At 36.2% G+C, this 27,183-nt stretch overlaps 1 protein-coding gene across 3 annotated transcripts in view; it reads left to right on the forward strand.

The window, feature by feature from the left end:
* Positions 1 to 27,183, forward strand: part of SPINK5 (serine peptidase inhibitor Kazal type 5) — a 75,695-nt gene extending 48,512 nt beyond the window's left edge. For 2 of the 3 annotated variants that reach the window (XM_021664936.2, XM_021664935.2), the window contains 16 exons: positions 2,751 to 2,878; positions 4,022 to 4,088; positions 5,770 to 5,897; positions 7,215 to 7,311; positions 8,982 to 9,109; positions 9,527 to 9,599; positions 10,499 to 10,626; positions 10,791 to 10,869; positions 14,031 to 14,158; positions 14,923 to 14,995; positions 15,679 to 15,768; positions 15,879 to 16,006; positions 17,129 to 17,225; positions 21,043 to 21,173; positions 23,548 to 23,638; positions 26,923 to 27,183. In XM_021664936.2, the coding sequence (XP_021520611.2) occupies positions 2,751 to 2,878; positions 4,022 to 4,088; positions 5,770 to 5,897; positions 7,215 to 7,311; positions 8,982 to 9,109; positions 9,527 to 9,599; positions 10,499 to 10,626; positions 10,791 to 10,869; positions 14,031 to 14,158; positions 14,923 to 14,995; positions 15,679 to 15,768; positions 15,879 to 16,006; positions 17,129 to 17,225; positions 21,043 to 21,173; positions 23,548 to 23,638; positions 26,923 to 26,931 (1,575 nt within the window). In that variant the 3' untranslated portion in view covers positions 26,932 to 27,183. The remainder of the gene's footprint in view (positions 1 to 2,750; positions 2,879 to 4,021; positions 4,089 to 5,769; positions 5,898 to 7,214; positions 7,312 to 8,981; positions 9,110 to 9,526; positions 9,600 to 10,498; positions 10,627 to 10,790; positions 10,870 to 14,030; positions 14,159 to 14,922; positions 14,996 to 15,678; positions 15,769 to 15,878; positions 16,007 to 17,128; positions 17,226 to 21,042; positions 21,174 to 23,547; positions 23,639 to 26,922) is intronic. The other variant, XM_021664937.2, reaches the window with a different exon arrangement.

The following is a 27,183-nucleotide window of genomic DNA, read 5'->3' on the forward strand; positions in this document are numbered from 1 at the left end:
AAATTGTGTTTGGATCCTCATATACAAGAGTATACTCATATACTCCTCTTTCCTTCTTCAATTTATTCACACTAAATCTATTAATTCCTCGTGCATTAGAGAGATCAGTCACTATTTTCTCCCCTGATTGTGTCCATAATATTACACAAGAAAGAAGTATATATAGCTTGTCATCTTACTGTCTGAATGCACGCTAATAGAGACAGATGTTCAGATTTTTCTCAAGTGCATATTTGAATATGAGTATTTAGCTTAAAAACAGCACAACAACTAGGTTTTCATCCCACTTAATTCTCTGTGAGATTTTGAGGAGATAAAAGCGTCTCTGAGTCTTCAGTTTGCATTCTTCAACATCTCACATGATGACGATAACAATGACAGTTGTACATTAGTTACTACTATTTGCATCATGGCATAAAAGTTTTATGACTGATTTTTGTAGTAGCCACTCAAGTTATATATTATTATCTGTATTTTATAGAAGAGGACTTGGAAGCTGAGATAAGAAGTTAAGAAATATATTTAATTAGTAATATGTATATAATGTAATTATATACTAATAATATATTATTTACTATGTATTAACATATTATAAATGTTATAATATATGACACAAATAATATCATGTATAATTATAATTATCTGTAGTTAGTAATTTGAGAACAAAGAATTGAATCACAAGTTCTAGCTTTAAGGCTTATGATGCACTTTAGATTTTACACCCTTCTCCCATTTGTATTATTCCTGAAGTTTATGCCTTAGGTCCTCATTATTCTTTTCTTTATCCTTTTCTGATTTAGAAGATCTCATTTCTACTGCTCTTTCCTTTGCTCTAATCTACTCTCGACTCTTAAGCCAAAGTAATTATTTAAAAACATAAGGCAGGTCATACCACCCAGTGGCTTCTCGTCTCACTCAAAGTAAAAATCAAGGTGCTTGTAGTGGCTGGAAGTGCCACACGTGGTCTGATTCCCTGCCACTTATCATAGGTCACATTTTCTATTATTCTACTTTGTTCTCCGTGTGCCAATTATACTGGCCACTTTCTGATTTCTTGGACATGCCAAGCATTGATTCATGGCTTCCCATCTTGTGGTTACAAAACCAATGTGGTTAAAAAATTGGACCCTAGACTCAGACTGCCAGGATTCAAATCCTTGCTTCATTTCCCTACCAGTAAGATTCCCACATTTAACATCTTTGTGTATTAGCTTTCTCACTTATAAGATAAGGATATTGTTGGTATGTGTATTATTTCTATGAAGTCTCTGAAACTTACTCATGTATAACAGCACAACGTCATACATATCTTAAGTACTCACTCTGCAATATTATATTCATTATTGTTAATGCCACTATTGGTCTATCTCATTGTCCAGTGGGGTGTTCCACATTGGACAATTCAATTCTTCAACATACAATGATCTTTGCCTTCTACATAGTATTACTCACAGTCAGAATATCCGTCTTGTCTACCAAATTCTGACCATTTTTCATGGATCAGACTGTGTGTTAACTTCTCCCTACAGATTTTCCCATCCATACAATATGCTGAATAACCTATCATCTATTATGCCAACAATTTTTTCAAAATTAGTTATATCATTTGTTTTATTATAATTTGCAGTTGCTTCTATGTGTTTTCTTCAAAGAAATTAAAAACTCTGTATTAGTTTTCTATGGTTGCTGTAACAATTAGCACACTTTAGTGGTTTAAAACAACATAAACTTCTCATTGTTCAACTCCCACTTAAGAGAAGACATGGACACAAGGAGCGGAACATCACACACTGGAGCCTGTGGGGGCTTGGCAGAAAGGGGTGGGAGAGCATTAGGACAAATACCTAATGCATGAGGGGCTTAAAACCTAGGTGATGGGTTGATAGGTGCAGCAAACCACCATGGCACATGTATACCTATGTAACAAACCTGCACATTCTGCACATGTATCCCAGAACTTAAAGTAAAATAAAATATAAATAAAAAATAAAACAACAACAACAACAACATAAACTTCGTATCTTATAATTCCATAGGCTAGAAGTCTAAAAAGGATTTCACTGGGCTAAAATCAAAGGGTTGGCAGAGCTGTATTCCTTTTCTGGAGTCTCCAGGGGAAAATCCATGTCTCTTTCTTCAGATCTAGAGGCTGTCCATGTTCCTTGGTGCTTGGACCCCTTTATCTACAAAGCCAACAATGCTATATCTCTCTGACTGTTCTTCTATAGTTACAGCTCCCTCTCACTCTGTCTTTTGCCTCACTCTTGCAGTTTTAAGCACTGATCTTTGTGATTGAGCTTTGCATTGAGCTCATTATGGCAATACAGGATGATGTCTTCATTTCAAGGTCATTGACCTAATTATATCTGCAAAGCCCTTTTTGCCATGTAAGGTAGCATATGCTCAGGTCCCAGGTATTAACACTTACATGTATTTGGTAAAAGGGTATTTATTCTGCGTGCCACAAATTCCCTCACTTATTTAAGAGACCATACATTATTCTTCTTTGTATCTTTCACGGTGCCTAGTGTGGAATGATATTTGACTTGAAGGTTTTCTAATGAGATAAATAACGGCAATCCACATTCCAAATAATGTGTGACCTAGGTCTCTGAAAAGCATTTTAGCTAATAACCTTCAACATCACCTTTTTCCATGCAATCATTATGTTTTAGTTTTTAAAGGGGTAATGTGGATGAATATTTCTAGTGTTCAGTTATTGGATTCTCAACTCCTCCTTCATTTGGCAGGAGCTGTGCAGTGAATATCGTCAGTATGTGAGGAATGGACGACTCCCCTGTACCAGAGAGAATGATCCTATTGAGGGTCCAGATGGGAGAATCCACGGCAACACCTGCTCCATGTGTGAAGCCTTCTTGTGAGTGGGTGGTGGCCACTGCTGCTACTGAGTGTAGGAGAAGATCAGCATCGGGTGGGCAAGAGGGGTGGCATTGGAAGTTTTCTCAGAAGGTAGAAAATAAAGCCTGTCTTTGCATTGAGTTTAGAAATTTAATATTATAAAGAAATTTACTACTATAAAACACTATAAAAATTTACTATTATAATTTACTATTACTCAGCACATTTATTTTTAGTGTTCTTCAGTATTGAATACTTGAATCACCAATAAGAAAGAACCATGTGCTAAAAGCAAAATTACCCTGGAGCTAATGGCATAAAAGGACTAGGACTTCTGTTCTCTGCAAGCATAGGTCACTATCAAATAATCCAAAAGTGTAATCATTAGGTACTAATAAATTGAAAATGTATTAACATCTAATTTATATCTTAGATGCTTTCTGGGGAAAAGAACAACATCTTTATTTTTCAAAAGAAATATGTAGTAAAAATTTATTCACCGGTTTGCTATGGCATGTGTGTCTTATTCTTTAAACAACATTAACAAGAACATGGTATAGAAGGGTATGTGTTTACCTTTCTACTCGAAAGCTAGGTTGGTGGAGGTATAGAAGTAATGAACCTGCCAGGCGTGGTGGCGCGCGCCTGTAATCTCAGCTACTCAGGAGACTAAGGCAGGAGAATCACTTGAACCCTGGAGGCAGAGGTTGCAGTGAGCCAAGATCGCACCATTGCACTCCAGCCTGTGTGACAGAACAAGACTCCGTCAAAAAAAAAAAAAAAAGTTGGGCGCGGTGTCTCATGCTTGTAATCCCAGCACTTTGGGAGGCCGAGGTGGACGGATCACCTGAGGTCGGGAGTTTGAGACCAGCCTGACTAACATGGAGAACCCCGTTTCTACTAAAAGTACAAAAAATTAGCCGGGCGTAGTGGCGCATGCCTGTAATCCCAGCTACTCGGGAGGCTGAGGCAGGAGAATCCCTTGAACCTGGGATGTGGAGGTTGCAGTGAGCCAAGATCACGCCACTGCGATCTCGGGGGCGGGGGGCGGGGGTGGGGAGAGAGAGAGATAATGGACCAATTTTATGCAGAGACGTTTCTCCTTTAGAATATTATGTATTGGGTGCTAGGAGTGATTGTTTTGTCCTCCCTTCTCTTATAGCCAGCAAGAAGCAAAAGAAAAAGAAGGCGCTAAACCCAGACCAAAAACTAAAAGAGAAGCTGGAAAGGTAGTGATCCTGGAATGTTTATATTGCAATGAAAGGATAAGGTTTTGCAGTATCTCTGTAAAAATAACGACGGAATTACTGAAGCCCCCAGCTTTGAGGGAACTAGAGGTTCATTCAGTTCAAAAGTTGAGAGACTTTTTCTTAACAGAACAGGTAGCAGATATTTCCATCTTTGTGGCCATGTAATCTCTGTCGCAATACTCAACTTGGCTGTGTGGCTCTGAAACAGCCATGGACTGTATACAAACATATGAGCATGGCTGATGCCAATACAATTTTATTTATAAAAAGAGATGGCTGGTCAGATTTTGCTCACAGGTCACAGTTTGCAAACCCCTGATTTGTTCTGTTCCCATATATTAATATTAAGGTTTAAAATTCAGAGATAAACAAGAACTTGCTTATAAAGTTAATGGGAGTACAAGTATCAGTACCCATATCTTCATATTTCAAACTTCTGGAAAGAATGGAATTCAGACCTAGACTTCCTGATACATCCTTTCTAGCACACTGTGTGTTTTGGATTACCACATTTGGTCAATCCATGTGCTTCTTGCTTTACCTCTGCTTATATGTTAGTCCCAGCATTTGGGGAAAAGATTAAAAAGTAGCATCCCCATATAATATTTCCTTGGGTTCCAAAAGGCTGGCTCCAGGTAGGTTATTGCAAGTTGTGGTCATTTCCCTGACCCCATCAAAGACTATTGATATTAAAATAACCTCTAAAGAAGTATCGCCCTGGAATTCTGTATGTTTGGCTTGTTTACAGGTGCATTTCACAGTTGAAATTCTAAATTTAAAAATAATAGCAGTTCATATGAAAAATAGATTTACTCTTCAACATCTACAAGAGAAAATTCTTCAGTATGAGATAATTTCTGTTTTCACATTACTACTGTAGACAAACTCTCTTCTCGTATCATTTTTCTTTTGCTAAACATGACTAGTTAGGGGACCTGGCAACAAATGTTTAAGCGGAGCTAGGAGAAAAAGTCCCTCTTTCATCCTCATGAATTTCAATTTGAACTAAAGAATTCAGAATAAAATACAAACTCAGTTATAATTGCCATTAGTGATTTTTTGATCTTCAGTGATTGCTTATTCTCTCTCAATTCCTCATGTAACCCTAAACAAGGACTGTGCCCAGTCATCAGAGAACCCAGTTTATTAAGAGTCTTGTGTGTCCGCCTGTTTTCACTCATAGGCGGGTGTTGAACAATGAGAATACATGGACACAGGGAGGGGAGCACTACACACTAGGGTCTGTTGGGGGAAAATAGGGGAGGGACAGCAGGGGGTGGGGAGTTGGGGAGAGATAACATGGGGAGAAATGCCACATATAGGTGAAGGGGAGGAAGGCAGCAAATCACACTGCCACATATGCACCTATGCAACAATCTTGCATATTCTTCATGTGTACCCCAAAACCTAAAATGCATTAAAAAAAAAAAGAGTCTTGTGTGTGGTTGCAGGTTTAGTCTGGACTTTGGGACTATCAAGGAAAAAGAAATAGAGGCTTCTTCTTAAGTCCTGTGTGCTTAATAGAAATTAAGCTCTATAATTGCCAAAAACAAAAATCCTCAGGTTATTTTCTCTTTTTTCCCATAAAGCACTTAGTAGGAACTCAATAAATTAACTTCTAAGAAGAAACTCAAGCTTTTTCCTTTTCTTTTCCTTATAGGAGACATGCAATGAATTTCGGAGTCTTTTGCAAAATGGAAAACTTTTCTGCACGAGAGAAAATGATCCTGTGCGTGGCCCAGATGGCAAGACTCATGGCAACAAGTGTGCCATGTGTAAGGCAGTCTTGTGAGTGCACACAAAAAACTCCTACTGTGGGATGGCGAAATTGGGAAAGCAATGAGCCAGATAATATACATTGTGTTTGTCCTTTCCTTACATGCAAAAGAAACAAAAGGTTATCTATAAAGTATTTGAAATAGTTCTTTCTTTATAATGGCCAAGATTCACAGTTCCAGAAATTAAAAATATACGACTAAATTACTACATTCTCTGTTAATTCTGGGGTAGAGCCTACCGGTCAATTACACTTTCTTGATAAAATTCTTAAGTTATTTGCTATCAAGTGGATCCTTTCTCTGGATTATCTCTCAATTCACATTGGAAAGAAAACACACAGATTTTAATGTAAAAGTCCTCACCTATATTGTTGAAAATAACACGTTTTCAGGAAATGAAAAGTAGGTCTTTACACAAAGTTTGTAAGTACATGTAGAATATTCAAGTCACTCAATAGCATTTACTGAACATCTACAATGTACAATGTGTATAATGATTATACAAAGGTGAATGAAATAGATGATCTTCTCAGAAATCATATAGTCCACTGAGATTAGATGTGGACATAATATATAATAAATATATAATTAAGTGTGGACATAATATAATATAAAGGTGGAATTGTTAAATGAAAAAATTTGTCTGTAGTATGTTATGGTACTTCAAGAAAGGAACAGTTAATGGAAAGTTTTATGGTGGGTTGGAGCTGGACCTTATAATTCAGGTGAAATGTGGACATGACAGAAAGTGATGAGAGGAGAAGAGGGGAACAGCACAGGTAAAGATATAAAATTAGGAAAACTGTAGTATATACAGTAGAAAGCAAGTCATTTTGTTTAGTCAGAACTTACCAACTTTATCAACCTTGAATGCGCACCAAAGATTTTGAGGTCAATTCTATATGTAATGGGAAGCTGCAAAACTTGTTCAGAAAAGACAGTAAGTGGCATAAATATTGTGCAAAATGGAAATCTGCACTGTTGGCCAGACTGGTCTCGAACACCTGACCTCAGGGATCTACCGGCCTGGGCCTCCCAAAGGGCTAGGATTACTGGTGTGAGCCACCACACCCATCTTTACTCACCTTGTCTTGTTTGTGGTGATGTATATGTGGTGTTCTTTTACTGTAATGAGAGTCCTTCCTGGCAAAGGACTCCATATAATTCATATTTTTATTTTCAGAGAAGGCCTGTAGCATAGTAGATGTTAAATCAATACTTGATAAGTCTATACATATGTGATTTGTTCATATAATGAGAAACTCATAGAAATGCACACCACTCTCTGTAATCTATTATTTCCTACCTCCCACTTTCTAATTTCCAGCCAGAAAGAAGATGAGGAAAGAAAGAAAAAAGAAGAGGAAGATCAGAGAAATGCTGCAGGACACGGTTCCAGCGGCAGTGGAGGAGGGAGCACTCAGGTGAGAGCAACTTCTAATTTCAATAACTGGAGTGGGCTTAACTCCTTGACAATAGGACTACAACATAGCATATATATATATAGTCTATGGTAAAGGCGATTTTATGCAGAGCTGAGTCCTTGGGAGAACAGAGAAGTTTCTCCTTAAGGATGCAGAGTAAGATATCAGCACATTTTCACTGCTCTGGGGTTCATTTTGACTTTTTTACACTTTGAAATAATTAACAATATGTAATGACATTTTCCCAGTCTCCTGAGCCCTCTGTGGTAATCTAGACCTTATGTCAATAATTGTTCTCATCAGCATCACATGCTCTTCATTTTCTTTCATTATTCTTTCTTGCCTTGGACAGAGCCACTTTTTGGAGGTATCTTTTCTATTGATCCAAGGCAGCATGATAGGACGAAAGAGCACAGGCTTTGGAGTCACACTGGGGTACGATCCTGCCCCTACCACCTGGACTCATGAGACATTGAGGAAATTACTTCTGCTCACTGAATTCTACTTTCCCTGGTTTAGCAGTACTCTTACAGGGATAAAAGAAAATAATTTAGGCAAAGGTTTAGCATGTTTCTTGAGCCATTTTAAAGTGTCAGCATGGTAATGTTGTATATAAGGGTCACCCCTTGGGTCTCCGAACACAATTTCATAAAATTGCAGTCACCTTATTTACCTTTTTACAACCTTAGAATATCAAAACCGTGTCTTCACTTCCAGATCTGACAAAGACCCAATATTTACCTTTGATAAACTCTGGCTGCTCTGTTTTTTCCCCATCTTTTTTGCTTTAGGAGGCTGAGTTCTCCTTTTTAAGGAATGGTCCTGTTGATTAGACTTGTCTGATAGACATTTTGTCTGTCCGTAACTTGGTCAAACCTACCTTCCTTGATATTTTGCAGAACTTTGAGTTTTCCTCCAGCATTTTTCTCTCTCCTCTATCTGCACCAGAGATCTGCACTTTTTTTTTTTCTGTATAAGGCCAGAGAATAAATATTTTAAGCATTGTGGGCATTGAGGGTCATATGTTGTCTGCTGCAACTATTTTACTCACCATTGTTGTGGGAAAGAAGCGAAAAATAATATCTGAATAAATGAGTGAGGATGTGTTTCAGTAAAACTTTATGTGTAAGAACAGGCAGCAGGGAAGATTTTGACTGTGGGTTGTACAATTGATCCTTCAACAACATGGGTTTGAATTGCCCAGGTCCACTTGTACATAATTTTTTTTCAACCAAACTTGGATAAAAAAATACAGCATTTGTGGGATGTGAAACCTGCATATATGGAGGGCAAATTTTTTGTACAGGTGGGTTGTACAAGGCCAACTGGCAGACTTGAGTATGCATGGGTTTTGATCCTGGAACCAATCCCCCAAGTGTACCAAGGGGCAACTGTAGTTTACTGACATTTGATAAATGTTATTAAATCCAGTCATATTTAGAATTTCCTTGTGTAGATCCTTAAAAGCAACAGTAGTAACCATGACAATTCATCTCTTATAATTAGAACATGGGTAATTCTGGTCCCTTTTTCTCTGTGGATACCAGACCTAGATCTTATGTTTCTTAGAAAGAGAGGTGAAAGAACTTCTCTTACTCAGATGGTTAAAAACATTTACTAAGAATACAGTAGACTAAATAATCCAAGGGGCCTTTGTTCTCTGTTTTCAGGACCAATGTGCTGAGTATCGGGAACAAATGAAAAATGGAAAACTCAGCTGTACTCGGGAGAGTGAGCCTGTACGTGATGCTGATGGCAAATCATACAACAATAAGTGTACCATGTGTAAAGCAAAACTGTAAGTATTTCTCTCAACAGGCACGTCTAAAACATAGTCACATTTCTCCTGAATGAATGGCTATTTCTCATTTGCTATGGCTCCTTCCATGAAAATTATTCTTTTTGTTAATTTTCAAATATTACATTTTTCTCTTGCATTCCCTAAGGAACAATGAGCTTCAGCAAGGGCAGCTAACCAAGTGGCTGATTCCTGTTATATTTTCTATTACAATTCTGTGAACTCTAAGTGCTATCATGATAGACCTTTGTTCTTCATGGTACCAGAATCCTAGGAAGACTTTGTAATGGCCATTCGAATTGTTGGCCAGCACAGTTGAAGAGAGTTGACCTCTTGTCATTTACAGAGAACACTTACTGCATAATCCAGGGTTAATATGTGTTCACAAGATGATTATTGACTTTTTTTCTCCTCCAGGGAAAGAGAAGCAGAGAGAAAAAATGATTATTCCGGTTCCAGATCAAATGAGAATGGATCAGTATCAGGGAAGGTGAGTTATTATTTGAGTTTTGGCAAATCAAAACTATGGAAGAAGGTGTCAATGTGATCAAGCTAGAGCTTGCCCTTAGAAGGCCATGAGTCACCAAGTTATCAGTGACTATCACTGATAACTTGTTCAGTGAAGAAACCTAAGATCAAGCCTGACACTTTAAAAGGAACTTTTATAAATTATAGTTTATTTAATTATCTCAGTAGCCTGGTTGAATATGGCCTTTTAACCTTATTTTGTAGATAGGGAAAATGAGGATTTGCAAATATATTGGATTTATCTTTGTTTTTGTATTATTTCGCTGCTACTATAAGTTACTACAAGCAGTTGCTTGAAATAACACAAATTTATTATCTTGTATTTCTGAGTTCCATAAGTTCTAAATGAGTCTGAATGTGCTAAAACCAAGGTATCGGTAATGCTGCATTCCTCTGTGGAGGCTCTAAGTGAGGATCTGTTTCTTTGCTTTGTCTAACTTCTAGAAGCTAGCTGTATCCCTCGGCTTGTGGCCACCCTTAAGCCAGTGATGGCCAGTCGAGCGCTTCTCATGCTATGTCATTCTCACACTGACTCACCTGCCTCCCTCTTTCATGAATAAGAACTTTCGTGATTAATGGGTCTCACTTGGATAATCCAGGGTAACTTCCCCATTTTAAATTCAGCTGATTAGCAATCTGAATTCCATATTCTCACCATAATTCCTCCTTGCCATGTAAAGTAGCATATTTGGAGGTTCCAGGAATTAGAACATGGATGTCTCTCTCTGTGGGCCATTATTTTGCCTACCACAGTAAGGTTACATGGCTGCCTGCCTCTTGGAAAGAAATTCTCTGATTCTCAAATTCAATCAAATACTATGTAAAAACAGCACTTGGAATACACTTTTTCCACTTTTTCAGGATACATGTGATGAGTTTAGAAGCCAAATGAAAAATGGAAAACTTATCTGCACTCGAGAAAGTGACCCTGTCCGGGGTCCAGATGGCAAGACACATGGCAATAAGTGTGCTATGTGTAAGGAAAAATTGTGAGTATTCTTCAAAATGACTTTTTGACTGTGAGTCTTAAAGTATAATAATCATTTCTTACCAGTTTGGGAAAATGACAATTGTTTTAGAAGCAGATCTAGTAATTAATGAGGTGTTTACCCACTTTGATTGAAATGTTTCATTCCCCTCTTCACCTCCACAGGGAAAGGGAAGCAGCTGAAAAAAAAAAGAAAGAGGATGAAGACAGGAGCAATACAGGAGAAAAGAGCAATGACAAGGAGGTAATAGATGTTGACACACTAATACCTGAATTCAGCTAGTTCATGAATGTTTATTCAACAAATATTCATGAAATGCTGACTCTGTCCCAATCATTGGTGATATAATGGTAAACAATGAAGTCATGGCCACATCTTGCAAATAAATAGCATGCTCTTCAATTCCCCAAGAGTGATTCTGATGGAATTGTAGAACCAGTGGCAATTGTCAAATTATTGTAGTTACCCAGTTAATTTCATTTTTGAATTTTTTCTTTCCTTTGTGACAGGGTCTTGCTGCTGCTCAGGCTAGTCTTAAACTCCTGAGCACATGCAATCCACCTGTCTCAGCCTCCCAAACTGCTGGGATTACATGAGCCACCACACCCAGTTGTTTCTGGATTTTTTTTTAAACAATAAATATCAAGCAATCAGATGCCAAAGATTACAAAGAAAATTAGTATCAAAAGTTTGGAGTTTGAGGTGATAAATTCTTGACCTGGCATTTCATTGCCACCTAGTGTTTAATTTTGATCTTTATAAATAGTACTCTACACTAAAATACCAACATGTAGAATATTACACAGCACAGTCTCTTTTAATCCACTGATAGCCTCCCATTAGAAAAGCAAAACAGTAAAATTTCTCTAGGAAGGTTTTTTCTACTAGCAGAGCAACTTTTCATTAAGCCTGTAGTGACTAAAGAAAATGAAACATTAATATTAATTATCATTTTTAAAAATATTTTGGGAATATCTGTTGTGTATTTTGGTAGATGAATGGCTTTGATAAAATACCTTATTGCACAACTTCACATGATCTCTAAAGGGCATCTATTTAAAATCTTGGTAAAATTTTAACTTTATGATACTTATTTTAAAAATTTCAAACAGAAAAATACTATATATATGTATATGTAGAAAATATTGAGTGAAACAACAGCAACAACCATAAAAAAAATATTAGGCAGAGTGTGGTGACTCACTCTTTTAATTCCAGTGTTTTGGGAGACCAGAGCAGAAGAATTGCTTGTGCCTAGGAGTTCAAAACCAGCTTTGGCAACATAGTGAGACTCTGTCTCTACAAATAATAATTTAAAAAAATAGCCAGGCATGATGGTGCACACCTGTAACTCTAGCTACTTGGGAGGTTAAAGTGGGAGGATCACTTGAGGTCAGGAATTCCAGGCAGCAGTGAGCTATGATCACACTATTGCACTCCAGCCTGGGCAACAGCGTGAGAACCTGTCTTTAAAAAAAAAAACAAACAAAAAGAAAATACTGAGATGGGGCGGAGAGAGAGAGAGAGTCAAATAGAGAGCTACAGTTTTATCTACAAATGCAAAGTTAAATAAGGTTTACCAGTAATTATATTTAAACCTCCCCCAAATCTATGCAGTGGGTAATATTGTTCCAATTTTACAATTCAGAAAAACTTAAGAGAAGTAACTACACATAAGTAATGAATAGAAGAGCCAAAGACTGAATTGCAGAGTTGCAATACAGGCAGATGAGTGCTATTATAGGCACATGTGGTATTGTGAGCACCTGGAAAAAAAATACTTCCAGTCATTTGTGAAAATGGTGGTTGTGAGACATTTAATATGTTGATAGGTATTTAATTCCAGAGAATTTTTTTAAATGCTACAGTTAAAATTAAGGCCTGGAATTGTATATGGCCATCACAATTTAAAGAAAGAAGGGCAAATACAATCTAGGTTACTGTGGTATTCTTTATGGTAATGTTCCCATACCTCCACTTTGGCTCTTTGGGCTTAAAGGAAGTTCCAGAGACTTCTATAGCTCTCTGAAGATTTTAATACAGTCTAGATTCCGTCTGTACACTTGGTTCCATTGGCTTCTTTTCAAGCTCGTTATGTTTCAATGAACATAAAAGGCAGCTGTATACATACATATCCACAGATAGGAGTTTTATTCTCTGCCTTGTAAAAGATTCCGTCTGTACACTTGGTTCCATTGGCTTCTTTTCAAGCTCGTTATGTTTCAATGAACATAAAAGGCAGCTGTATACATACATATCCACAGATAGGAGTTTTATTCTCTGCCTTGTAAAAGCAAGTAAGTAAAAATGTATAATCTGGTGGTTAACAGGTTTCTGATCACAAATTGAACACCGACTTTATTTAATACCTCTGAGATTTACTTTTCTCATCTGTAAATGGGGCTGATGAATATTTATCTTATATGATTTTTACGACCACTAAAGGAAATATATTAAACCACATGATAAAGCACCTCACACAATAATAATACTTTTCTTTTTCTTGGTAAATTGTTGTTGAGGAATAAAGCTGAAAATTTACATGTTTGTATGTTTTGTCAGAAAAGTATCTTTTAGTTCATTCCAGGACTTTTGAAGTAGACTTTTTATGTGTGGAATACAGACAGCACTCGCAGGAAGACAGGTTTAGGACTCTGCCTTAGAGAAAATTGTATTAAAATGAGGTGAGGCAGGGCATCGGGGCTCATGCCTATAATCTCAGTGCTTTGGGAGGCCAATGTGAGAGGATCACTTGAGGCCAAGAGTTCAAGACCAACTCGAGCAACACAGAGAGACTCCCATCTCTACAAAAAAATTGAAAATATTAGCCAGGCATGGTGACACATGTCTGTAGTTCCAGCTATTTAGGAGGCTGAGGTGGGAGTGTTGCTTGAACCCAGGAGCTGGAGGCTGCAATGAGTTCTGATTGAACCACTGCACTCCAGGCGGACAACACAGCAAGATCATATATATATATATATATGTGGTGGGTCATATATATATATATATATGTATATATATATGGATCATATATATGTATATATATGTGTATATATATACATTTATATATGTGTATATATATATACATATATATATGGATCATATATATATATATGGTGCTCACAATACCACATATGTTATACATATATAAATACATATACATATACATATAGTTTTTAAAGGGATGGGCTGCTTTAGGCAGTAGAGAATTTCCATTAGAGCAAGACAATCATTTGAGAGAGATGCAATGGAGAAGATTCAAAATTCTTAGGTAGAGATTGAAATTTTACTTTCTCTGGTTTTGTTTCCTGTGTTATGAGTTTATGTCTAATCAGTCAATCATGTTCTCAGGTTTTAAATATTTTGCCATCACAGTAACATCTTTTTATTGCTGCTGTTGGTAGGATCAGTGTCGTGAATTTCGAAGCATGCAGAGAAATGGGAAGCTTATCTGCACCAGAGAAAATAACCCTGTTCGAGGCCCGTATGGCAAGATGCACATCAATAAATGTGCTATGTGTCAGAGCATCTTGTACGTAAAAAGATTTATCAATGAATTTGATAGTTGTGCCTGTTTCCCAGAAAATAGTTCTTGTTACTTTTAAAACCTGAGGTACTTGGCATCAGACATTAATGATTAAATAGCTCCTCTCTTTTGAAGAGACAGTTTCCAAAGCACTTTCACAAGATTTTTTTTTATTTTGATGTTGTGAAGCATAATCATACCTGGAACCTCTGGGGTAGGAAGAGGTAGCTTATCAGCTAAGTAACCTGTGACAGGCCAGTTCATCTTGCAGAGCCCCAGTTCCTCCTGAGGGAACAATAACTGCACAATATAGTTTTGTGGAGATTCGAGGACATTTAAAAAATGTTTATGAACTTCAAAGCATTATACTTATGTAAATAACAAGCAAAAGTGTGAGTTTAGTTATAATTTAATTAGAAAAGTAAACATGAGAAATATAGTAACTTTCAAGATGAGAGTCTTAAGTCTGTTTTATGTAAGAAAAATAAGGGCCTTTTATGTTCATATTGTTTTAGGTTCATATCATAGGATAAGAGTATAGTAACAAAATCTATGAAAGCTGATAGCATTTCTGCAAACATATTGTCATGAAAATTCCAACAATCAGAATTGATTAGCTTATAAAAAAGTATTCTTAGTTGTTTTTTTTTTTTTAGGTATTAGAAAATAGTGTTAGATTTGCCAATGTTTGGAATTGAAGAAATGCGTGATTAAAGACAACTCAGTAACAACCCTAGAAAAAACACCCTATCTTTTTTTTTATTCTGCAGTGATAGAGAAGCTAATGAAAGAAAAAAGAATAATGAAGAGAAATCAACTGCCAAGGCCTCAAATGATGCAAAGGTTATTTCTTAAAGGATACCAAAATAACTATTTGACTTTTCACCTTCAGATTTTCACATTCTTCTCCAGTTTTGGGAATAATACAGATACTAATCTCTTAACTTCAAAGAAAATTGATTTTGCTAATATTGTCACTTCGGATCATAGCAAGATTTTTTTGGGGCTTCGGGGTTTAGTACCTTTTTTGATTTTGTGGAAAATTCTCTAACAGTGTGTGTCAATTATTGTTTTAGTCTTTCCTCCTTAGGAAAAACATGGATTGAAAAGTAGAGGGTAGAATTCTTTACCACTTCAACTGCATGCTTATGTTTGACACTTTAAATGTAAAGCAAAGCTTTGGGTAGATTGTTGACATTTATGTTAATAATTCAGGCAATATAAACTAAGCTTCCCTTTTAGCTTCTTTTCCATTTTCTCCAGATGATTTTATCAGCATTAAAAAATTAGTAGTGTGCATGCATGATGTTTTTTTTTTCTATTTGCTTTTCAAGACTGCAGAGAAGACATCTTCATTCAGTTCTTTAACAGTAACAATCACATTTATACAGAAAGATCCCTGAGCAATTATCCTTTTGTCAAAAGCATGCTTCATGTGGAAAATAGGGGAAAGGAAGGATGGATGAAAGGGGGAGGAAAACAGGAAGGTCTGTCCAGTGTTGTTTTATGTTTCCCTACGTTTTCAGGACCAGTGCAGAGAGATTCAGAATGAAGCAGAGGATGCAAAGTTTAGGCAACCTGTGGGTTCCTTGGCCTCTATTGCCAGGATAAGTACAGTGAGTCTGAGCACAGAGCTAATTGTGGACTTTCTAAAACCAAGTTTGAAAAAATCACTAAGCCAAAAAAGGAACAAAGCCATGTTCACTTTCCCTTTCTCATTTTCTAGGATGAGTGCAGTGAATTTCGAAACTATATAAGGAACAATGAGCTCATCTGCCCTAGAGAGAGTGACCCAGTCCGTGGTGCTGATGGAAAGTTCTATACAAACAAGTGCTTCATGTGCAAAGCTGTCTTGTGAGTAAGAGGATTCTGCTCCCCCTGCAGCTAGCAAGGGAACTGCATTTTTAGAAACTGCTGATTGAATAAATTTGTATGTTTATGAACCCCATAGGATTTTTAAAATGTCTTTAGAATTAAGGCCCTCAAGCTGAGAACACCTAACATAGTAGAAAGAACCTTTAGACTTGGAGACAGAAATTCTACATCAAAGATCTAACCACGATGTATACTAGCTGTGTCATTAAACAACTTTTTTCAACTTTCAACATCATAATTAGAAGAAATTCTTTGAGATATTTATTTCGTAACTAGATCAGATTCAATTGAGATGCCTTTTAAAAATAAATACAATTTTTTACACGCCAAACTATATTAAATCAGAATCTTAAGGCTATGGAATTTATTTTCTGGGTTATTCTAAAAAACGACTAGAAATGGGGACCCATGGACATTATAGATGATGATGATGATGATGATGATGGTTGTAAAGCGCACTGTGAACACAGCAATAATCAAATTTATTTAGCTTTTCACAGTGAGTGTTCTTTGAGGAAGGAATTACCAATACTACCCTCATTTTATGTTCTAGAAATCAAAACTTAAGAACATGAAGCCACTTGTCCTCTGTTAAGTGATGAAGCTCTAAACCAGCTCCTAATTGTGTACTTTTCTTAATGTATCATCCTGGTCACTATCTCAATGTTCTGTGATTCTGTTTTATTTATTTATGTCTGTATTTATTTACTTACTTTTTGAGACAGAGTCTCGCTCTGTTGCCCAGGCTGGAGTGCAGTGGTGCAATCTCAGCTCACTGCAACCTCTGCCTCCCAGGTTCAAGCAATTCTCCTGCCTCAGCCTTCTGAGTAGCTGAGATAACAGGTGTGCACCACCACGTCCAGCTAATTTTTGTATTTTTAGTAGAAACGGAGTTTTATTATGTTGGCCAGGCTGGTCTCTAACTCCTGATCTCAGGTGATCTGCCTACCTAGGCCTCCCAAAGTGCTGGAGTTACAGTCATGAGCCACCACACCCGGCCTCTGTCATATTTTATGAGGATTGCTTAACTTCTCACTGGAAATTATAGGAACTGCTCCCTGTGAATATTATTTTAAATTACTTTTTGTTTTTTTTCTCTAGTCTAACAGAAGCTTTGGAAAGGGCAAAGCTTCAAGAAAAGCCATCCCATGTTAGAGCTTCTCAAGAGGAAGACAGCCTAGATTCTCTCAGTTCTCTGGTAAGGAGGACTATTTCTGAAAAGCTACTTATTAATTTAATTTTCTTGATTTTTTAAAACCTATTGCCATTGACTGTTTTCATAGAAGGCTCTGAGATTTGTTTATTCAGTGCGGCCTGAAGTCCTTTGAGGACTAAATGCAGTTTATGCTTGGTGAGAGTTCTGGGATTTCTCCTTAGTGGATTATTTTGTGCCCTTTAAGATTATTAGAACATTTAAAATTTTTCAATGTGAGTATGGAATAATTGTGACTTATCTCAAATGTGGTAATACGTAGTCAGGTGCTTCAATTCTGTAATTATAGCAGACCAAGAAGCTTCTGCTTACTTCCCTCCCCCAACCAAATCCATTTCTACATCCTAGAACTCTATGCTGAGCATGCTCACAGGTGTAGATTTCCACAAATCAGCAATTCGCAGTAGCTAAAACTTCTTATTTAAAATATAGGCTGGGCTTGGTGTGGTGACTCATGCCTACAACCCCAGTGCTGTGGGAGGCCAAGGCGGGTGGATGCCTTGGCCCCAGGAGTTTGAGACCACCCTTGGCAACATGGTGAAACTCTGTCTCTACAAAAAATACACACACAAAAAAAGTTAGCTGGGCATGGTGCCTTGTGCCTATAGTCCCAGCTACTTAGGAGGCCAAGGTGGAAGGATGGCTTGAGCCAAGGAGGTCGAGGCTACCATGAGCCATGATCGCACCACTGTACTCCAGCCTGGGTGACAGAACAAGGCCCCATCTCTCTCTCTTTCTTTCTCTCGGCTGATGGCCATCACTAATGTAAGTATTGGTGTACATTAGCATGATAGGATTTACTTTGTAGAGCCTTGGCAAGATGAGGAGTAGAAAGAAGCAAAGAGGATATGAGATCATCAAGCAGATTCTCAGATTGGGCCCTAAAAGGAAGATTTTAGCACCTAGGCTGATGACCCAGAAAAGGAGAAAGAGAGGTATCAAACATGAATTTTACCTAATTGTTCATCCAATTCAACTAGGGTAATAGATGAGTTGCATACATGAAATAAGCATTAATTACATATTTCTGGTAAGTTGGGCTCTGCATCAGGGATCCAAAGACATGGAGAAGAGCTATTCACAAAATATGTTTCTTTTTTTAATTATTGAAGTATAGTAGTCACATAGAAGAAATGCACACATCCAAGTAAATAGCTAAATGAAATATCACAAAGTGATCATATCTGTGATAGCAGCAAGAAATAAGATATGACCAGTAGACTGGTAGTCCTCTCATTCTCCCTCCTAATCTACAATCTGTTTTAAAGCTGAGATTTCTTTTGGAGAAATAAATCTTTCATTAGTCATCAATTCATCAAGGCAGCAGTCCCTTTGTCAGTCTACAAATACTTATTGAGTACCTGCTATTTTTCCAGGCATTACTTATGTATGCTAGGTTATAACTATAAACAAAACAGATAGCACTCACTACATGGAGTTCATAGTATCTTGGAAAAGCAGATAGAATAAATAATATGAATAAATAAAAAGATAATGTCAAGGAGGAAATAAGGCAGAAAAATATGGTACAGTAAACTCTGAGATGGGGAGTGGAGGGGATACAATTTTAAGTCGCATATACAAGGAAGAACTCTTTCAGAAGGCAACATTTGCAGCAAGACGTAAAGGTATTGATTCTTTAGGTATATCTGAGGAAAACATATTCCAGGCAGAAAACATAGCAAAGCACTTAGTATTGTTGAAATACAGCTACCTCAGTTGTAGAGGAGGAAGTCAGGAAGCTAATGGGAGGGCGTGTTATAAAGGATTTTGTAGACAATTTAAAGACTTCACCTAGTATTCTGAATGAAGGTTTTGAGAAGAGTAATATAATTTGATTTACATTTTAAAGGAATAACTTTGACTGCTATCTATTGAAAACACTGCAGGGAGGCAAGGGCTGGACAGCTAGTTAGCTACTGCAGTAGTCCACAGAAGAGATGATGCTAGTTTACAGCATCTTAGTAGTGGTGGAGCTCTTGAGAGCTGGTTAGATACTGGGTCTGTTTTGAAGGTGGAGTCAGCAGAATTTGTTGAGTTGATATGTTATGTTAAAAAAAAGAAAGAGACTGAGAAACATAGTAGTACCTTTTGAACATTACAGCACCAGCTACCTGAAAAATATGATTGATATATACCTGGTTGAGTTTAACCTTTGCCAGAGATTCATATAAGTTACTGATCTAAATCCTCCATGAATATTTATATCAATATGGAGAACTCACCACAACCTAAAGCAATTCATTTAGATGTTTGAATCATTTATCAAAAGAAAGGAACAAACAAACAAATACTGCTTGACTCCTCTGAAATGAATATTAACAGATATAATCCTATCAAATTTTCTATATCTTCTTTGTGCCTGTTTTCAGTAAGCAGTTTTCAAGGAATTTATTAATTTCATCTATGTTGTCAATTTTTTTGGCATATAGTTATTCATAACATTTTTAAATTATCCTTTTAATATCTATAGTTCATATAGTGATGACCTTTTATCTCTAATATTGGTAATATATGTTTTCTTGACTTTGGTCAATTTTTCAAATAGCTTATCAGTTTATTAATCTTTTCAAGCAGCTAACTTTTGGCCTTGTTCTATTTTCTATTTCATCAATTTCTCTTCTTTATTATTTATTTTAAAATTTTTTCCATTCTCATCATTTGCTAGCTTCTTCAGATGAAAGTTTAGATAATTCATTTGAGAATGTTCTTCTTTTCTAATATATGTGTTAAAGTTATAAATTTCCCCCAAATTACTGCTTTGGTGCTGGGATTTGATAGGTTGTATTTTCCTTGTGATTCAATTCATTTCTAAATTTTATGATTACTTTGAGTTGTGAGTTATTTAGAACTCATCCTTTTACTTATAAATATATTTCCTATAAATATTATATAGTTGATTCTTTTCTTTCTTCTAGTTTGATAATTTCTGTCTTTTAACTGAAGTACTTAGTTATTAATATTGTATGTAATTACTGTTACCATTGGATTTAAGTCTTCCATCATCCTATTTGCTTTTTAATCCATTTATTTATATTTTAGCTCTACCTTTTGCCTTTTTAAAAAATTAATCAAGTTCTTGTTATTATCATTAATCACTAAACCCATACTTCAAAAAACTACAAAGAACAAATATGTTTCCTCTTTTACATGGAAAATACACATATATATTCTACCATGGAAAACATACTGACAACTAAAATTTACTGAACACTTTGTATGTGACAGATACTGTGGTAAGCATGAACTTACATGCATTACCTGTTTTAATCCCCTAAAGCAGTAATATGAAGTAAGAACTACTATTATTTATGATTTTCAGGTGAGAAAATAAAGACTGCGAAAAGTTAGATAAGTCATTTCTTTAGTTAGTAGTAGAGCTGGGACACAAAAACTCATGCAATTTTTGAGTATTTACCTCTGAGTCTTTCCTTTCTAGGCTGTATATAACCAGTACCTTCACTTAAAAAGGCAAATATTATTTCTAGCATGCTATCATCCTGGTTTTCTTCTTTTGGGCAGATAATTGTGTCACATATTATAAAGGGGTTTTGCTTTACTAAAGTTTTGTTATTCCTGGTTTCTTTGTTTACTTACCTTGTCTAGTTAAAAATTGCCAAATTCAGAAAGTTAAATCCAACAAATATGATGCAAAATCAATCTTTTAGTTTGTATAACCTATATCACACTCCGTTTACAACCATTTATTCAAGTTGGGTTAAGGAACTCAAGAAGTTTTCTCAAGCCCATCACTCTCCTTGAATGTCAACAAGTAAGTCTGCTTCATGTTTTGCTTGTTCAGGATTCTGAGATGTGCAAAGACTACCGAGTATTGCCCAGGATAGGTTATCTTTGTCCAAAGGATTTAAAGCCTGTCTGTGGTGATGATGGTCAGACCTACAACAATCCCTGTATGCTCTGTCATGAAAACCTGTAAGTATTCAAGTTGCCCCATCGTATCTTCCAGTTTAGAATTTCTCAGCTAGAGTGTTAAGCCATAGTAATGCACTGATATAAATTTGGTGTGTGTCGCAAGTAATCTATTCATCATAGAACTTAAAAATTCAAAATTTGTGAATTATGTTACTTTTATGTAAAACAGAAAAGATTTGATGTTATTCCCCAAATTGCTTACCTACATTGCTTAGCTACATTGCTGTATGCTTTACTGAGTAGAAGAGAAAAAAAAATAGTGGGGTTACAATTGCAGAATACTGGTATAAGCTTGTGTACACTCATGGGAGTGTGAACATCATTTGTTCTGTGTGTAGTGGAGAAAAACAGTAGAGAACTACTGCTATATAAAGTCAGCCCAGCATATGATATCTAAAATGTCTTGTGACTATAAGATAACCACAGATTTCTCATTTCTTTAAGCCTACCTCTTGAAAGAAGTAGTACCTTGCAAAAGGAAAGTGCACTGTATAAAAGGAAGCACAATAAATAAATGATTGATCTGATGTCTGCTCTCATATTTATGACTATCTGGAGGCATATTATCTCATTCTGAATCTCACTCCCTTCATTGGAGAAATGGAGACAGTTCTCTGAGCTTCTGACTTCACAGATGATTGAGAAGAACTGCTAGATATAAAAATATTTTTATTTTATGTTCAGCACAAGGGATTCATTTTAATACTTTTATCATTGGCTTTAGTTTTGTTGTTTCTTCTGTGCTCAAATGCTCTCTGAAATTTTTAAGTAATTTCTCCCTGCCTCTATGTGCATCCCTTTCCTCTGGCCTCCATTTGACCAGTTTTCAAGGAGAGGATGGTGACAAAGCTTGGTTTTTCCATCTCGCCTGGACCCAGACCTACACTGCAGTTCATGTATTACTTTATCCTTCTTAGGATCCTGTAAGCAAGGGCCAGAACATGAGGATAGGACTCCCTGATATCCTGCTTTTTAATCCTGGAAAAATATTTAAAAAGAAAAAGGCACTCCTCAGGTCATATGCTTAAAAGCATAAAATCTGAATATAATCCTTCATTTATAGATAAAGGGGGCATCTTCACATTCCAGTCACTGAATCCCTGCAACCTGCTATGGAATGTTGTTATCTTTATTGTACAGAAGGTTAATCTGAGGGTCAGAGAATCCAGATAATTTGTTCAAAGTTATAAAGCTAGGAAGTAGATCAGACAGGATTTTGACTTTATTGATTTGGGCCTAAATACAGTTATTTTTTTTCTTCACTATCCTACTGTTATTTCTAAGACAGTAGTTCCTTAAATTTTCAAAGACCAAAGATTCCTTAGATAAAGGTACCCTTTTCAAGAACATTTAAAAAAAATTATGTGATATGAACAATTAATACACGTAATATTCGTTGGTACCTGGAGTACTTGAAATCCATCCATAGACCTTATAGGGTTTTAAGAATTAAGAAATTCTTGTTTAAGGAATAAATATAACTGTCCAGGAATTCCATTTCTATATATACCTTATTTTCAGCCCAGAAATCCTGCAATTCCGAATCTTTCTTGTAAATGTCAGGGCCTAAATTAGCCATATAATTTTCTTCAACATGTTCATCAACTTTATAGACCCATAAAAAATGATCTATTTAAGGGAACTTTAGAGTAAGAAACTGAAATAATGAAAATATTAAGAAAGCATTCCTCAGGATAGTTTGTTTGGCTAAGGGAGTTGGGAGTATATATTATAAAGAAGGATCAGGTTATCTGAGACAAGAAGAAACAATATTCATTTCTAAGGCTTTAGAGAAAATTATAGGAGAGCAATTTCAACTTAAGCAATGCCAAAATACAAATCGCACTGCCTTAATAGATAATGAGTTTCCCATCACCAGAGGAAAACAAGTACATGTCCGATTCATAATATTTCTCCAGTGAGAGGCATTAGAATTCGTACTTCTTAAGATTCATTCCAACTATAAAGTTCAGACTGTATCATTTTTGTCTTGTTATATTTTATATTCCCCAAATCATGTTATTAGTACTCAATGTAGTTAAACATGTGTCTGGGATCTGATTCTCTCATCTATAAATGTAAGATCGCCTTTAGACCAGATGATCTGCAAGTTTATTTCCAATATTTTCTATGAATATATAAGTATACGAAATGTGACAGAATAGGTCCAGAGCTAGGGAATAAATCTGGAGCAGAAGAGAGACAGCCTGAACGATGTCTACTGAAAATGAAAATAGTTGAATGCAGATCCCAGATTCTCCCTCTAAATGCAGCTTGGTTTGATGTCCAAATGTCCTGCACATTGGTCCTTATTTATTTTCTTATTATAACTGAGAATTTTCTCACTGTTGAAGCATCCTCTGATCTGTTTTAGGATACGCCAAACAAATACACACATCCGCAGTAAAGGGAAGTGTGAGGAGAGCAGTACCCCAGGAACAACCACTGCCAGCATGCCCACATCTGTAAGTACATAAGTAGACTGGGCTCTGTGGTTACGTTGTGAGGAGCAGTGGGTTCTGCTTTTGTTCCCTTCCATTGAGTAATGGATATTTCTCTGGCCAGAAAGGTGACACTAAGTCAGGTGACTCAGAATTGGTCACATTTTTCACTGGAATGATAACTAATTACTGAAATAAGTAAAAATAATGTAGCAGTTAATATTTTAAACTATTTACTGGGTTCATTAATAGACTGTTTATGAGCAGTGTCTCCAACATAACATTACTTAGTTGAGGATAGGTTTTATTTTCTGTGATTTACAATAAAAAGGTGAGACAGAGACCAAGAGAGGTCAGAGAGTGACAGAGCTGGATTTAAACAATTTCTATATAATGCCCATATACTTTTTTTTGTCCACATTTTTTTATTGTATTTTAGGTTTTGGGGTACATGTGGAGAACATGCAAAATTGTTGCATAGGTACACACATGGCAGTGTGATTTGCTGCCTTCCTCCCCTTCACCTATATCTGGTATTTTTCCCCATGCTATCTCTCCCTGCCTCCCCACCCCCCGCTGTCCCTCCCCTATTTCTCCCCAACAGACTTGAACTTTACATTGTATTAAATTACTTCCCAGAATTAAAAGTTGACCAATTTTATTTAAACCCCTGAAAGGATGTTTCAACATATGTTACTGAGTTTAAGATTCTCCCTGATGACTGTATATGAATAGTCATCCTCAGAGAGATGGTATATAAAGTGAAAAAATAGAAATTTTCAAATAAGAGAAAATGTTTTGTTATGAGATAAATATGACTTCAAATTTCAAATTTTGCTGTGCTTCATATATGAGATTTTTGGCAAATCACATAAATACTCTAAACCAAAGACCCCAATGAACTATGAAAGTATTCAATGAAGACTGACTTCTATACATTTGACCCAGTGTCTGAAAAATGAATGGCACCATTATTATTATGCCTAAGACCAAAGTATGAATTTAGAGAAAGAGAATGAGTCCAAACGATGAACTTAAAAAAAAAGACCATGGTATAGTGCTTATTTATTTTTAATAAATTATTTTCAGTGATATTTTGATATAATTATATTTATTAAATAATATTTTAATGCATTACACTTAATAATACTATTTATTATTATTCACACTGTCTTTGCTCTGTTCCACTGCCACAAAAAGCTCTGGGAGTAATGGAATCAGAAACTATTCAGCCAGGTTTGGAGATCTTAGTCAAGCAATACTAGATAAGTCCATATTAAAAACACTTACTAATCAATCTTTACTATGGGAAACTGTGAAAACAAGAATAATAAGCTAGAGTCTTCTAGTTTCACATTAGCAGCTGAAAGCAGTGTAGGGGAAGCCAAGGATAGGAATGAAATCCAAAGACCCTATCTTTCTCATGGACCTGACAAAGTTATTACTGCCCACTTAAAGACCTTTATTCTGGTTATTTACCAGAATCCATAAAAAGAGAGTTTAAACTTTTACTCTATTCCCTATATTGTGTTCTAGTCCCTATATTATATAGAAATTCTTAGTAGTTTGCTCCCCGTTTTATTTACAGAATATACTGTGACATTTCCTCACAAACTCACCTAGTTACATATACCTCAGGATAGAAAAGTCAAAATAGCTTTATGCCAGTCCAACAGACCACACCATAGACCACATTTCCCTGTAACTCTCGCTCTGTGTAAGCAACTTGAAAAAAACTACTTTATAAAGAACTTGCCATAGGTTTATACTAGTAAGATGTATTTCTTTAAACAAAGAAGAATCTTGCCGGAACTCAGCACATAAGGTGTTGTAAAAGAGTGCCATTCTTCCATTTCTGGGTGTATACTTTCCACTGGAGTTGCATAGCAGGCATTAATAATGACAGAAATTATTATGGTATTAGTTAATGAAACAAAAATTAAAAGTGTCCTGGACACAGATGGAATTTCAGGTCCCTGTGTAAGATTCAAGGGTGTGATCTTGGGTACAGGTGGTACAGATTGGTCATGGCCTAACATTGTTCTGATGACTAGTAAGGATGTATATACTGGGGTTGAAGACTATTGTCTGAACTTTATTTCTGGGTTAAAGTTTCTCTAAGAAAGTCAAATCTCAAAAATAGGATAAGAGTCCAGGCAGTCACAACTTTCCTGGGAAAGTAGGTTGAGTATCCTGGCACCCACACTTTGATTACTAAGTACATAATACTTTCTATTATGCAATAACTATTATACGGTAACTACTAAGATTTACATAGCTCTTTAGAGGTTTATGTGCATTTTCTGTTTGTGCCCTTACAATAGTCATTTGATTAGGGCAGGGATCACTGTCTTTCCCATTTTACAGAACGTCAGCCTGGGGGAAAATGTCACTTAATAAAGTCACTCAGTATAATAACTTGAGTTCAATGTAGATATTCTGACTTCATTTCCAGTGCTCTACTACCATTCCTTACAAAGCACTCTCAAGAAGGCATTATCTCAATTAAAACACTATTTGCTATATTGGAAGGAAATTCCTATATTAAGAAAAATACCAATATTATTTTATGAGATAAATAAATGACTGCTTTTATCTATATCTATCAATTTCATGATGGATTTTCAAGGATTCAGGAACACCAAAGCTTGCTACTTTCAAACCAAAGAAAACCTCCTGGCGTGGATGTAGGCAATAAAGTGGAGGTTTGAGTTTGTAATGACAGTGCTGCTCATGCCCCAGGTGGTACTAGTTGAAGATGTGCAGTTATGTGGAAGAAAACTTCCCGAGGCCCTCACCCCCTATAAGAATATTTTAAAATATTGATTTAATGTTTTAAAGGTTGATTTCAAATGCCTGAATGAGTCAGGCAAAGGAAGACAGCTAATTTTATTCTAGTGGCCTACAATAAACTACAGTAGAAAAACATTCACGTTACAGGAATTGGATTCAAGTCATGACCTAACATGACAGTGACAAGTTACTAATCTCTGAAGCTCAATTTTCTCATCTGCAAAATGGTGCTAATGACACCTACCTCTTTTTATTGGCATGAAGCCTGCATGTAATCAAAGGCAGAGTTAACTCACATTCATTTTTGTGTCCACCTCAACACGTAGTACATGCTAGGTGCTCAATACTTGTTGTATCAAAGTGATAAAATGTGAAAGTGATTTTAAGTTGTTACTTCTTTGTAGAGTGCAGGAATCTATGGATTTCTTTGATTAATATGCAGCTGTAAATATACAGCCTACATTTCTGTAATATCTCTGGGTTCTAGCATCTAACCTACCCATCTTCTCTTCTAGGATGAATGACAGGAAGATTGTTGAAAGCCATGAGGGAAAAAATAAACTCCTGATTCTGAATCACCTACCTTCACATCTGTATATACAAGGAATTCTTCAGAGCTTGTCTTATTTGCTATAGAAAACAATACAGAGCTGTTGGGAATGGACTCACTGACTTTCAGTCTTTTCCATCTCTTTTCTCCTAGATGTTGTGATCTGAGGGTACAAAGACATCTCCACCAAGTCTGTGCCCTTGAAGAGTCTTGATCACAATGCTAT

Source organism: Aotus nancymaae, unplaced genomic scaffold (genome assembly GCF_030222135.1).
Source record: "Aotus nancymaae isolate 86718 unplaced genomic scaffold, 86718_ANA_hifiasm-v0.15.2.pri h1tg000064l_1, whole genome shotgun sequence".
NCBI classification, from domain to species: domain Eukaryota; kingdom Metazoa; phylum Chordata; class Mammalia; order Primates; family Aotidae; genus Aotus; species Aotus nancymaae.